The 12,824-nt window shown below is 46.1% G+C and overlaps 1 protein-coding gene across 1 annotated transcript in view; it reads right to left on the minus strand.

Annotated features, from left to right (window-relative positions):
- Positions 1–12,824, minus strand: part of LOC119450941 (acid phosphatase type 7-like) — a 278,007-nt gene that overhangs the window by 37,806 nt on the left and 227,377 nt on the right. The window contains exon 9 of the mRNA XM_037714405.2: positions 1,212–1,340. Within this exon, the coding sequence (XP_037570333.1) occupies positions 1,212–1,340 (129 nt within the window). The remainder of the gene's footprint in view (positions 1–1,211; positions 1,341–12,824) is intronic.

The raw sequence follows: 12,824 nt of genomic DNA on the forward strand, positions 1-12,824 counted from the left end.
AGTTTCTTACTTCTTCGGCCATACCATGTTACATTTACTCAGTGCGAAGTCTACGAGAGTTGTGTGTGTCGCGTCGCGGCGACATGATCTTCATAATCAGTGTGACGTCATGGCCAAGCTTTACAAAGTGTTGTGATGACTAAGCAAAGCAAGAATTCCAGCCCGAAGCAATGACATGGCTGGGCGAAGCTGGGTAAGTGATTGCTAGGCGACCGCATTGACGGAGCGGGTCTGCTGGAACGCGGTGTCGGCATTGGGACACGGTGTCGCTGTTGCAAGCTGCGCTATGGAGCGCGCAGTGACGCCATCGCTGGCGCGGCGGCGGAGGAGTGTTGCCGGACCTAGGAAAAACCAGGCGCAGCTTCGACTCTGCGCCGTCGTTTGGCTAAGGCTTCCTCGGCTCTCTGTGCAGGATCAGCTCGACGCCGGCGACTGTGTTTTTGTTTGGCCAAGCAGCGCGATTCCCGGAAAGCGGTCTCTTCCTAGGGAGTGCGGTTCTTTCTCGGTATCCCCATGGCTGTTACTACCGCCCGCACACTAGCAACCCCGCTTTCACACCTGCTACACGGAACGTTTATGGAAAGCCGAGCAGGCGCGCTGCGCGCAGTTTCTAGGCGCGGAGTCTTGCGAAGCTATCACACAGCTAGTATGGGGTTGCTAGGCAACGCAGTGACCACATAGCTCGGCGAGGTTTTGCCGCTCGCGGCACAAATTACGGCCGGCTTAAACAGCTCCGCTGTTAATACACCGAAGAACAGTGACCAGTGCTTACGCGCTATAGCCACCGGCATTAGCTTGTGGTTGCTGCGCTTGGGCGCACATCTGTGACCGCTGCCAGTTCGCCCGTATTGCGGCCTATAAATCTCGTTACATTTGGCTGAGGTGCTCGGTAGCGTGCGATCCCAGAGTTTTGAGGTGGACGAGCACTCGCACCTCCACCAAAGATAATCAGGTTCATAATATATATATATATATATATATATATATATATATATATAACAAATAAATTGTGTGATAGAGCCAATCACAATCACTGTTGTGCAATTGGTAAACTGGCTCACGGGAGCTATACGTGCACTTTCTCAAAGCCTCCTCTTCGAAGCCGTAGCAACGAAGGAGCAACAGCTAAAGGCCAATAGGCACCTTATTCTTGGTGTGTCTAACCGGAGACGACATGTGAGGTTATTTATGTAAGTCTTGTAAGGGCTTACCTGGCGGTCGTAGACTGGCCAAAGCCGCTCGTACGAGTGCTCGTGAGCCCAGAATTGCAGATCCACTCCATATTTGTAAAACAGATCTTCGAGCCCGTACAGGTGGACCAAGGGGATTCCTTTACGCACCTGCGCACAGATCATTCGCGCACATAAGCTAGCGCGCGAGCCATCATCAAGGCAGTTCCATCACCATGGCAAAAAAGTCGACTACACATGAATATCTGGTGTATGGTTGTGATTGACCCTTCACAAAATTTAATATGGCGCTGTGAAGCAATAGCAGATCAGTAAAAAAAAAAAACTACATTCCTCGCCTTGAATAGCGAGTGAAGGATAATCAGATGAACCCGTTAAAACACAACTGAAAACATGTAGGCGTCTCTTCTTCATGTTGCCACCGACACCACGTGCCCTTTCGTCACGCATGACGACTACGGTGTGACGACCACCACGACGACGTTAGCAAGATTGCGAATACGATGGGATGACAAGGACTACGATAAGGGCACCTGGATTTGTTCACGACTGAGCGCCCACCGGTTTAACGCTTAAACCCCTTCAGTAACGAATTAGCATGGACTGTCGATAAATGTATGAAATCGACATAACTTTATGCCAAGGTGCTGCAGAGTCCATTATATGAGCAACTCAGAGTGGTAGAATGACTCTTTATGCCTTTTATGATGAGTCACCATAATTACAGAGTGATAAAGTATGTAATGATTGTGCACTCAGTAATGTCACGTTTCTTCATGAAGAAGAACTAAATCAATAGCGCGAAGTACTTGCACAAGTTAATTATGGGTTGAAAGCATTACCAGAAAGAAAAGAAATTACTTCGCAATCACTACCGAAACGTGCCTCATGCACGTTTTGCCACATGCACGTCGCACCTCCCGTCAAACAATGTAGTTACTTTTCCAAAGCGATCTTCGGTAGCGATAGATTTCCCTCAGAAGTAAACTGAAGGTACTTGAGGTAAGCAGAACGTTCAATTTACCCTAAGCCTAATTTTTGTGGTCTATTGCTTGCCACAACTGCAAAGAAATGGAAAAAATAAGTCGCGTCCACAAATGTGTTGAACGTGACGTAAGAGGTTCACACTTGGGCGAGATGGTATAGCTTCATGTTGAGTAACAGCGCAACAAAGACACGGACTAAGGAAGTGACGGGACAGGCGATGTCGCGTCTTTGTTTCTCTGTTATTCAAAATGAATTAATTTATGGGCACTCCTATAGGATCGCAGCATGTTTCCACTGTCTCTCCACTTTTTTTTTCGTCTCTGGCCTGCTCAATAGCGCAATAGAGGCGAAGCCCTCTAATGTTATAATGCTACTGTACTAAAATCTGGCCAAACTGCGTATAGTCACCCGCACATAATTGGACCCCAACCTCGTTAGGATGGCCAGGGCTGTTGATAAAAACTTGTGTAGAGTAGCCGAAAAGATTTTTAGGTATGCGGATGATTTATTTTGTTTTTCTGAAGAACGAAGGCTTTAACCGAAACACTGTCGACACTTCGGAAGAGTTAAAATAAATTGGTTTTGATCTACAGGTTACGGTCGAAGCCGCAAAAAAAAAAAAAAAAACGCGTAACAGTACTAAATGCGAAGCATTTCTTGGTGAACATTATCTATCTATCTATCTATCTATCTATCTATCTATCTATCTATCTATCTATCTATCTATCTATCTATCTATCTATCTATCTATCTATCTATCTATCTATCTATCTATCTATCTATGTAGCCGCCTACGTCTTTGTGTTCTCATGGTCGTTTCGTTAACTAAAAATTGTTGGAAGTTAGCGCTGTGTCCGCGTCGTCCATCCGTGCCTCGTCCCCTTTTCATGCGCTAATAAGTATAAGACATGGAATACAAACACGCCCAATCTTACGCTCTTTCAAGTTACATTTCTAGTACATCGGGCTCTGTTTTATGTTCTACGTTGCATCCTTCCATACTCATCACAGTCATCTCAGCTGCCTTTTGTAGGGCACGCTCGCTCTCGTACTGTCTACGACTCGACCAGATGCCGCCGTATGTGCAACGCTTCTGTGGGGACCTTGAACCCTCGAGAGGACATGGACGAAGAATTTGCAAGATTCTGAGATCAGAATGCCTCAGGCTTTACAGGGACTTACTGCAGGCACGAGTGTTTCTTCAGGCAAATCAACCTGCGGCAAAAGGGAAAAAGTGGCGAGAATACTCAAGAAGGATTGACCACACTGTGGAAGCCCTCTGGAGACCTCGGCTCAGAGAACTGCGGGCAACACAGGAAAGAAATCAAGGGAACCAGATCAACGCAGTCCACATCGATGGGGACATACAACTGCCTGGGTATGTGAGAGACACCCTGAAGCGAGGACCAAAATTTGCTGGTGGACCTAAACTGTCCGCTCCTGAACTCTTAACCTTGGTTAGAGACGTTTCTAAACGCGCTGAGGGAAATGAAGTGGGAATGTGCATTTCAGCAGGTGTGGATGTTGTGTCGCGAGCTAAGCCATCCCGGCCGTCAGTGCCCTTGAAACGTGTCAGACATTTCCTTCGCGAAAATAGCTTGGCACTGCTTCCTGCAGATAAGGAGGTTGGTTTCGTTGTCATCCCACACGACTCTTTGAAACAGAAGGCAGATGAGGCGTTGGATTCCGTTTTTCATAGCAGGAATGATGTCTCACTTGCGAAAGTGAAAATGGAAGCTAAGAAGCTTTGTCAGAAATTAAACCTGAGTAAGCTGGTTCGTGAGATCAAATGCAAAAAAGCTGGGAGCCTTGAAATGTTTTTTTTACTCGATCAAAACCCATAAACCAGAATGGCCACTGCGTATTATAGTGTTAGAAAGTGGAACTTGGCAAAAGTCCATGGACCTTTTTCTTCAACGTAAGTTGAAATTGCTAGCAGTTAATGACCCTTTTCTGACCAAGAACACAGAAGAAGTGATAAGTTAACTGAAGACACAGGCAGGCAGTAATTTAAACGCTTTCTCTATAGATGTAAAAGATCTATATTATTCGCTGCCACATGATGAGTTGTTAATACGTGTTCAAGAGGCTATTGATGCTTACGATGAACTCAAGTTTGTAAACACCATCTGCATATCTACATAGGGTTTTCTTGAACTACTGTCCATGTATCTGTGCTCGACGCTCTCCAAATGGGATGGAAATGTATCTCCAAAAACAAGGAATTTGCATTGGTTCCGGTATTGCGCCAATTTTAAGTGACCTTTATCTTGCTCGTGTAAACAGGACACTGGATGCCACATGAGAAAACTCAAATGTAAAGAAGGTATATAGGTATGTTGACGACTACCTTGTGCTTATCGATTCAAGTTCAAGCGGGAGGATTTTTCCTGATGTTACGCAAGTGCTAGATCTTTTTAATAAGTGTTTGCACCCGCTCAATATCACGCATGATATGCCTCAAAATGGTACTTTAGGATTCCTCGACATAAGAAGCTTTTTTGAGGGAGACCAAGTGTGCTGGGCATACGAACAAGCCGCTACTGCCATTTTCGTCAGGCCACTCTAAGTTGGTTAAAAGAGGCATCGCAAAGTCAACCCTAATGAATGCGCTTCGCCGCTCATGTCCTCATAAGTGTTTTTCCAGTTTGCATGCGCAAGAGGAACGCCTCAAACAGGCTGGTTTTCCGCAGTATATTATCACAACTGTGACCGAAGGCCTCCTTAAGACCGTGAAGCGCGGGCAAAATGATGAGCAGTTCGCTTCACCGGAAATCGTTGAAAGGAAGCAGAAACGCTCAATAATACCGTACATCCACGATATCTCACACAGGCTGAAAAAGATTGGCAACAACGCAAATGTAAGCGTCATCTTTTCAGTGCCAAACAAGCTGTCCAACTTGTGCATGGCCAGCTATTGTGGTTCTGGAAAACCCAGTTGCCCGACAAAGCACAAGGTTAGCCATGTTCAGTGTGAGAACAATATCGTGTACGAACTGCCCTTGTCGTGTGGCAAAAAATACATCGGCCAAACGGGAAGGTGTATAAATGATAGACTGCGTGAACACGCAAATAACGTGCAAACTGGAGGAGTGGGCCATCTGGCTTTTCACTGTAGAAAGCATGGGTGCAGTCCCATTTATAAGCAGTGCACAGCGATAGGAAGAAGCCCAATGCAAGCAACACGTGAGATCATTGAAGCGGCGAAGATCGCTAGCTTGGAGAATGCTTGTGTTAGCGCGCCTTCAGTTGATCTTTCAAAAAAAGAATTAGATTTTCTAAACAAGCTACAGAGGGTGGCGTGATGAAGATAGCATCCTAATCCGTCGCTACAAAAAAAAAAAAAAATGTTACGCTTTTTGTTTTACCTTTTTCATCTTCGTTCCCATCTTTTCCATTACACATGTCACGTTGCCGTGATGTGTTCAAAACCAGTACTATGCGCTTGCGTGCGCTGCTATCTGTTGACTATATATGTGTGAAGTGCTTCGTAGAATAAAAAATGTCACAGTTTCGCCCTAAGGGCGAAGCAATGAATGCGATAGCAACACAGCAATGTCATACGAAGTAAGGTGAGCGGCCTTGGTAGCAATATGAATTGTAGTAAACATGAGCTGATTAAGTAAGCAGGTGTGCTGCGGCGTAAGTAGACCGACATGAAGAGAGACTCGATGACCACGAGAAGGCGCGTGTGAAACGGTGGTGTTGATGAGAAGCGCTTCCCGTGGGCAGCGCGTGCGAAGGGACACACCTGTAGTGCTGCACTGCCGATCTGGGCAGCATTGCATGTGTAGCGTGCGTTGGAAAATGTGGCCCGACTATTACTAACTGAATGAACAAGCGTGGTGTGAGCGCGCACAAACAAACATTAATAGATCACACTGAATGACTGCAGCCAACGACTGTCAAAACGCTGGCAGCGCAACGTACCTCCGCCCGCGCAGCGGGCGAAGGTACGTGCGGTCTATCAACGGAAACTGAGCGGCATAAAGGTCAGAGCCGTGTGGAGATAAGAGACGGTGCGGTCGAACGAACGACGAGCGCGGTTGTTGGAAGCGTAGAAGTGCCCCCCCCCCCTATGCTCCCTCCGACGCTGGCTTCCCGCTTCCTGGCTTGCGCGTGGGAGAGATAAGAGACTGTGCGGACGAGATAGATAAGTGGTTCTTGAGGGAAAGGGAAAGGTTGGCGCTATCTTCTGCAGCCCTTGAGGGAGCACGGCTCAGCGCCAAAACGAGCGCGGTTGTTGGCAGAGAAGTGCCCCCCCCCCCCCCCCCCCCCTGCTCCCTCCGGCGCTGGCTTTCCGCTTCCTTGCTTGCGCGTGGGAGATTGAGTGCGTTCGCTCTCCGTGACAGCGCGCGTCCCCCCACGCTTCCGCTGGGGCATACGGCGCGCGGCGAAGATTTTATCTATACGGAACCTCACGGCGACGGCGACGGCGACGACGACGGCGACGACGACGCCGACGGCAGAAATCCGGTTGAAGTGTCCATATAATTGCTATCGCAATAAAATTGTTGGAAATTAGCGCTGTGTCCGTGCCGTCCATCCGTGCCTCGTTCCCTTTTCATGTGCAATAAGTATGAGAGATAGAAGTGGATCTGGCCGCATCAAAGTCGCGCCGTTGGAGAGTGCTGGCCATACTGCTCGGCAGGGTCATTCTTACTACTTCGCGCGCTGGTATTTGCGTTCAGACAGCTCAATACCGTTCATAATTGCATATGACATGTATTTATGCCTTAAGAATAAATTCCTTTCATTCTCTTCTTTATTTTATTTTTAATGCCTCTCGGTGGTCTTTTTCGGTTTCGAGCCGTGCTCGGGCCGGGCTCGAGCCTAAGGTAAAGGGGTTGCGGGCCGGGCCGGGCGGGTAACGTAGATTATTTCCGGGCCCGAGTCTTGCCATAAAACTTATCGTTGGGCTCCGGCGGGTAGCCCGACGTAAAATCGGGCACGGGCGGGGCCCGGCCGGGCCCGGGCTGAGAAAATCAGCCCGTGCAGTGCTCTACTCTCAGGGTCATTTCGTTAACTTGGTAGGTACCAAAATTGACATAGTATGACAGGAGTGTATGACGAAAATAAGTGATAGATTATGACACAAATGTCATGACATGCGTGTCATGTAGGTCATGACAATTACCCAGCGAAAAAGATTAGCACTCAAAAACCACTGAAATTGATTCGGACGTGGGTACTAAGTGAAGGAAACAGTAAAGGATACTGGTAGAAGTCATAGTTGAGCATGACAGCAAAAATGACAATGACTCAGCGAAAAAAGATTAACACTCAAGAGCCACTGAAATGGGTTCTGACGTGGGTACTAATTCAAGGAAACACTAAAGAATGATGGTAGAAGTCATAGTCATGACCATGGCTGAGCAAAAATGACAATGACTGAGCGAAAAAAGATTAACACTCAAGAAACACTGAAGCGTGTTCGGACGTGGGCGCTAAGTTAAGGAAACACGAAAGGATGATGGTCGAAATCATAGTCATGAGCATGACTCAGCATAAATAATAATGACTCAGCGAAAAAAGATTAACACTCAATAGGCCGCTGGAATGGGTTCGGACGTGGGCACTAAATGAAGGAAGCACTAAAGGATGATGGTAGAAATCATAGTCATGAGCATGACTCAGCAGAAATGACAATGACTCAGCGAAAAAATATAAACACTCTAAAGCCACTGAAATGGGTTCGGGCGTGGACACTAAGGGAAGGAATCACTTAAGGATGATGGTAGAAGTCATAATCATCAGCATGACTCAGCAAAAATGACAATGACTCAGCGAAAAAAGATTAGCTCTAAAAAACCAATGGAATGGGTTTGGATGTGGTACTAAGTGAACGAAACACCAAAAGGCTGATGGTAGAAGTCGGTCATGAGCATGACTAAGACTTTCGCCTTAAGGTGTCATAGGTGTACCTAAAGGGACTCCTGAGGACTCATGACATGAATGTCATGGCATGCGTGTCATGTAGGTCATGAAACAGGCGCTTATATCTTGCTGCTGTCATGGTCGTTTCGTTAACTTTGTAGGCTCCGCGCACACTGCTTCGCATAACATAGATTCCCACAGGGCGTGGGATATGCCGGCTTGTTTAATTTGTGGCTCGATTTTATTAACTTGCATGTTTGCTGGCAGTCTCTTCCCGGGTCTGTAAAGACATTTCTTCAGTTCAGGTGTGGCAATTAAAAAAAAACTAAATATAGGATTGCCATAGCTGCTTAGTGGTGGCGCTCTGCCTTAAATAAATTAAGAGCTAATTCAGTTAGCTCTCAATATGAAATGTTTTAAGTATACCGGATACGTGATGAGATTTTGCGGACAACCATAATATCCTTCAAATATTCCTAGTACCTTTTTCTGTAATGTGATTAATGTAGTGCAACTTCGGGCTGTTGTTGTACCCCACGTCAACACACATTACCTGAGCCGCGAATAGAGAAGTGTATAGTATAACGCTTTATTAAGCCGAAGTTGTAATACCAGACTTAATTGATACATACATCCAACGATTCTACCAATTATACCGCTAAACTATCAATGTGTTGATTCCAGGACAGGTCTTCTTGAAACCACACCCCTAGGATTATCGGAACCTGAACTTTCTTCAACGTCTGGCCCTCAAAGGAAACGCGCCAGTTGACATTTCGCGGCACTTTTATGGGTGAGAACAACATGCAGTTAGTTTTGTTCGTGTTAATTTTTTACTTGTAAATCTTAAGCCAACAAGAAAGCTGATGCAACTTGGATGTACGCTCCTTTCAAAGCAAAAAATATTAGTGTCATCGGCGTACATAATTAATTTTGGAGAATCTGGAATTCGGTACAGGTTATTTATATAAACTACAAATAGTATCGGCGCAAATAAGGATCTTTGTGGGACACTATTTTCACCCGAGGGCGAGAAGATGCTTCTCGACTTAAAACTGCATATGATAACGGTTGGTGAAGTGATCGTGTAATAACTTATATGCAACGTCGTGGACACCATACTTATTTAGATTGGTTAGAAGAACACTATGAGACGCCGCATCGATGAGTTATGCAAATCGACAAAGAGACCGAGTGCGTATAGTTTTTCTCTAAAAAAATTATATCATCTCATTTTTTATATGAAGTAATGGAAGCTCAGCCGAATTATTATTTTCAATGCGAAACTGGGACAGACCTATGGTATTGTATCTACTGAAGCATTTTGAACCTATTAATAATTGGCGCATTCATTCCCTTTCCATAGAACCGGTAGTACCCATCCAGGATGATATTTAGTTTTTTCTTGCTCATTACCTCCCTTAAAAATTCTGCTCACACCTGCATTTTCAATTGGTCGGGAAAGATGACCGTAGAGAAAGTTAAGTTAATAATGTGTGAGAGCTCGGGAGACTATAAAATGGCTACGTATTTTATCGGCATAGGTTTTACTCCACTGTATGCAGCCGCACAATTGTTTGTAACTTTAGTTATCAAATCTTCAGTTTCACGACATGAAAAAGCATGCAATATTATGGACTATGGAGTTAGGCGCACCCTGATCATTGAACACTAATTTAAGGTCCTGGTTGTTACACAGCTCATCTAAATCGCAACTTGTGATGAAATAGTAATTCATTGCAGTTGCTATTCCGTGCCACTAAGGCCACTAGAGTTTGCCAGTATTCTTTGTCCATTCCTTGTCGACATGCCTCCTCCTGTGACGCATATTTTCTGTGGTATGTTTTTATAATCAGTCAGCCATCTAGGGCCTCAAATAGAAAAGCACTGTCATTTGGGTTATCATAGAGATCTTTCCTCCTGATTTCTTTCTTCCCATTTTTGTAAATCTCGATTGTAAATCTCGATAATTTGCATTCAAATTACCATATTTGTCTCTCTCACTTTCTTTTTTATGACTCCTGGATATCTATTTGCACTTTTAAGTCACGATGTACTTGGTTGCCAACTTGCCGAGATAGCTGGCGCCTTCGTGTGCGCTGTCTTCCCGCGCGCCTAGTGCTGGAGGTCACCTAATCTGAAGTGTTGGAGACGCGTTGAAGCGAGAAGCAGCACGAAGTGTTCGCTCCCCGAGGCGGGCGCTCTTCATCACCCGAGCGTTGGCATATTGAGTGTGCGCGGTTATCGAGTGATGTCTGTTCATATATGCCTGTGAGCGCGCGACAACGTGCTTGTTAGTTTAATTAGTAAGGGAATGTTTACTAGAATTAATATGGTCTATATAATTACAGTCGTTTGGTTGCCTAATACGTTTCTATCGCTACGAATGCTTAGTCCTTCATTGCAACCCTAACGTGCTCAATGTTTCGTTATAGCTGCGTTCCCCTTCATCATGATATCTTAGTTGGTGTTGTGTGGGTCGTCCTTCGTTTCTATGCTTATTTATATTGCTTAACTAGGGGTATGACTTGCTGTTACATTGCTACCACGTCATTACTCGTCTCTTAAATTATAATATAATTTGCGATTTCTCGCTGCTCAATTCAAGATCCAGATATGTCGCTTCATTGCCGTACGTACCAAGTCCGCGTATAAATCCCTCGTAATGTCCGTTGGTATCACAATGTCTTTCTAGGAATTTTGCCATTCGCCCATTACTGATGTAAAATAAATGAAAACCTAATTTACTGTTTTCCATTCCTCTTTCTATGGCCTTAACAAAGAAAGCCGGCAGATCCCACGCCCTGTGGGAATCGATGTTATGTGAAGCAGTGTGCGGGGAGCCTACCAAGTTAGCAAAACGACCATGGGAGCACCAAGACATAGGCGGCTCTTTCATGACCTACATGACACGCATCCCTTGACATTCATGTCATGAGTCCCTTTAGAGACACTTAAGAAACCTTAAGGCAAAAGCCTTAGTCATGCTCATGACTACGGCTTCGACCATCAACCTTTAGCCTTTTCCTTCCCTTAGTACCACATCCGAACCCATTCCATTGGTTTTTTAGTGTAAATCTTTTTTCGCTGAGTCATTCTCATTTTTGCTGAGTCATGCTGATGATTATGACTTCTACCATCATCCTTAAGTGATTCCTTCCCTTAGTGTCCACGCCCGAACCCATTTCAGTGGCTTTAGAGTGTTTATATTTTTTCGCTGAGTCATTGTCATTTTTGCTGAGTCATGCTCATGACTATGATTTCTACCATCATCCTTTAGTGTTTCTTTCAGTTAGTGCCCACGTCCGAACCCATTTCAGTGGCTTTTGAACCTCCTGGCTGTCGATACATGCAATGTAGAAGCTTCTGAACGCCGCCTGAAAATCCCAGGTATTGGTGAAATACCTATTCAGGCCTACGAGCCATTGCCCTGCAATTATGGAGTAGGCGTGCCCAAGGGAGTTCCTGTAGACCTTGATCAAGGGAGTACCTTAACGGCTCTCCTTCATAAGGACTCCTGTCAACTTTGTACGGCAAATGGGAGCGTCAGAAAACATCCGTATTGCTTGCCACAGAAAGGGCTCCTGAGTACGTCATCTTGGGCTACACACATTACCGAGTGTACGATTACATTGAGGCTCCAAGGCAGTGCTCGAAGTGCCAGCGTTTTGGGCACGTTGCTGGTGCGTGCAGGGGACAAGCACGGTACCCACGCTGTGGGGGTAACCACAACAAATCTGCCTGTGGAAATGATGAGCCACGGTGCCTACATGCTGTTGCGCAAGCCGAGGTCCGAGCGGCCCCGAAGGTTCCATTGATGGTGCAGTGCCAGGTGCCGAGAGGAGGAGATATCCAGGGAGATAAAAAAACTGTTTTATATACAAAATGTACATTATTTTACAGGAAGGGCTCCATGATATTGGAGCCGTCTACGTGCTAACATCTTTGCATGTAGTAGCGTTTACATCTCCGAGCGTTCTACATGGTCGAGCGTCTTCACAAGACTCAAGTCCCGCTATTTTATCCCTTTCGTTTCCCTCTTCCACTCGACGAGGGAATACACTTTAGTTCTTTTAGCCAATCACCATCTTCGACCAGGTCGCCATATCCCGCACATGATGTGCCATCGTTTCCCGCGGGGCTCCGCCTCCAATCTTGCCTGGTCGCCCCCGAACACAGGCAGCGGTTGACACCTTGGGAACCGAACGTTGATGTGGCTCCCATGGGATTGCTAAACGCTGGTCTTTTCAACAGTCGCCTCTCCGTAGCGGTCAGTTCGCGGAAGCCACCATTTACATGGAGGGTGGTGGCTGTTGTCTCGGAAGGGGCTCCAGGTTGGCGCGTCCCACTCGGCGCCGGGCCTCGTCGTAGTTCGGGCGGGCGCTGGTGCTTCACGGAAACACACCAAAGGCGACGTTGCCGTTTCAGCTACGGACGAGGCCGAGGACCCATTGAAGTTTTGGGGACTAACTGCTCATCCATCAGTCCCAGGTGACTGACGGTGACACTTCCTGGCCGCGAGAAACGACAAGCGTGAAGTGCACTTAATATGTTCACACCTGTCGATGAGGCCTCCTTTGTCCAAACACAACAATGCAGAAAAAAGCACGAATCCACGTCTGCTCTCTGCGCTATTTTGCGTAAATAGAAAGAAATACACAATTACAAGATGAAAAACAACGTTGGGTACCAATAAGATAGAAATGCAGTACGCTAGCAACAGGCAACTCGAGGCAGTGGCAAAGCAAAGCACCTGCTGCCGGCAAAGTT

The sequence above is a fragment of the Dermacentor silvarum genome, chromosome 4, assembly GCF_013339745.2.
Source record: "Dermacentor silvarum isolate Dsil-2018 chromosome 4, BIME_Dsil_1.4, whole genome shotgun sequence".
NCBI lineage: Eukaryota > Metazoa > Arthropoda > Arachnida > Ixodida > Ixodidae > Dermacentor > Dermacentor silvarum.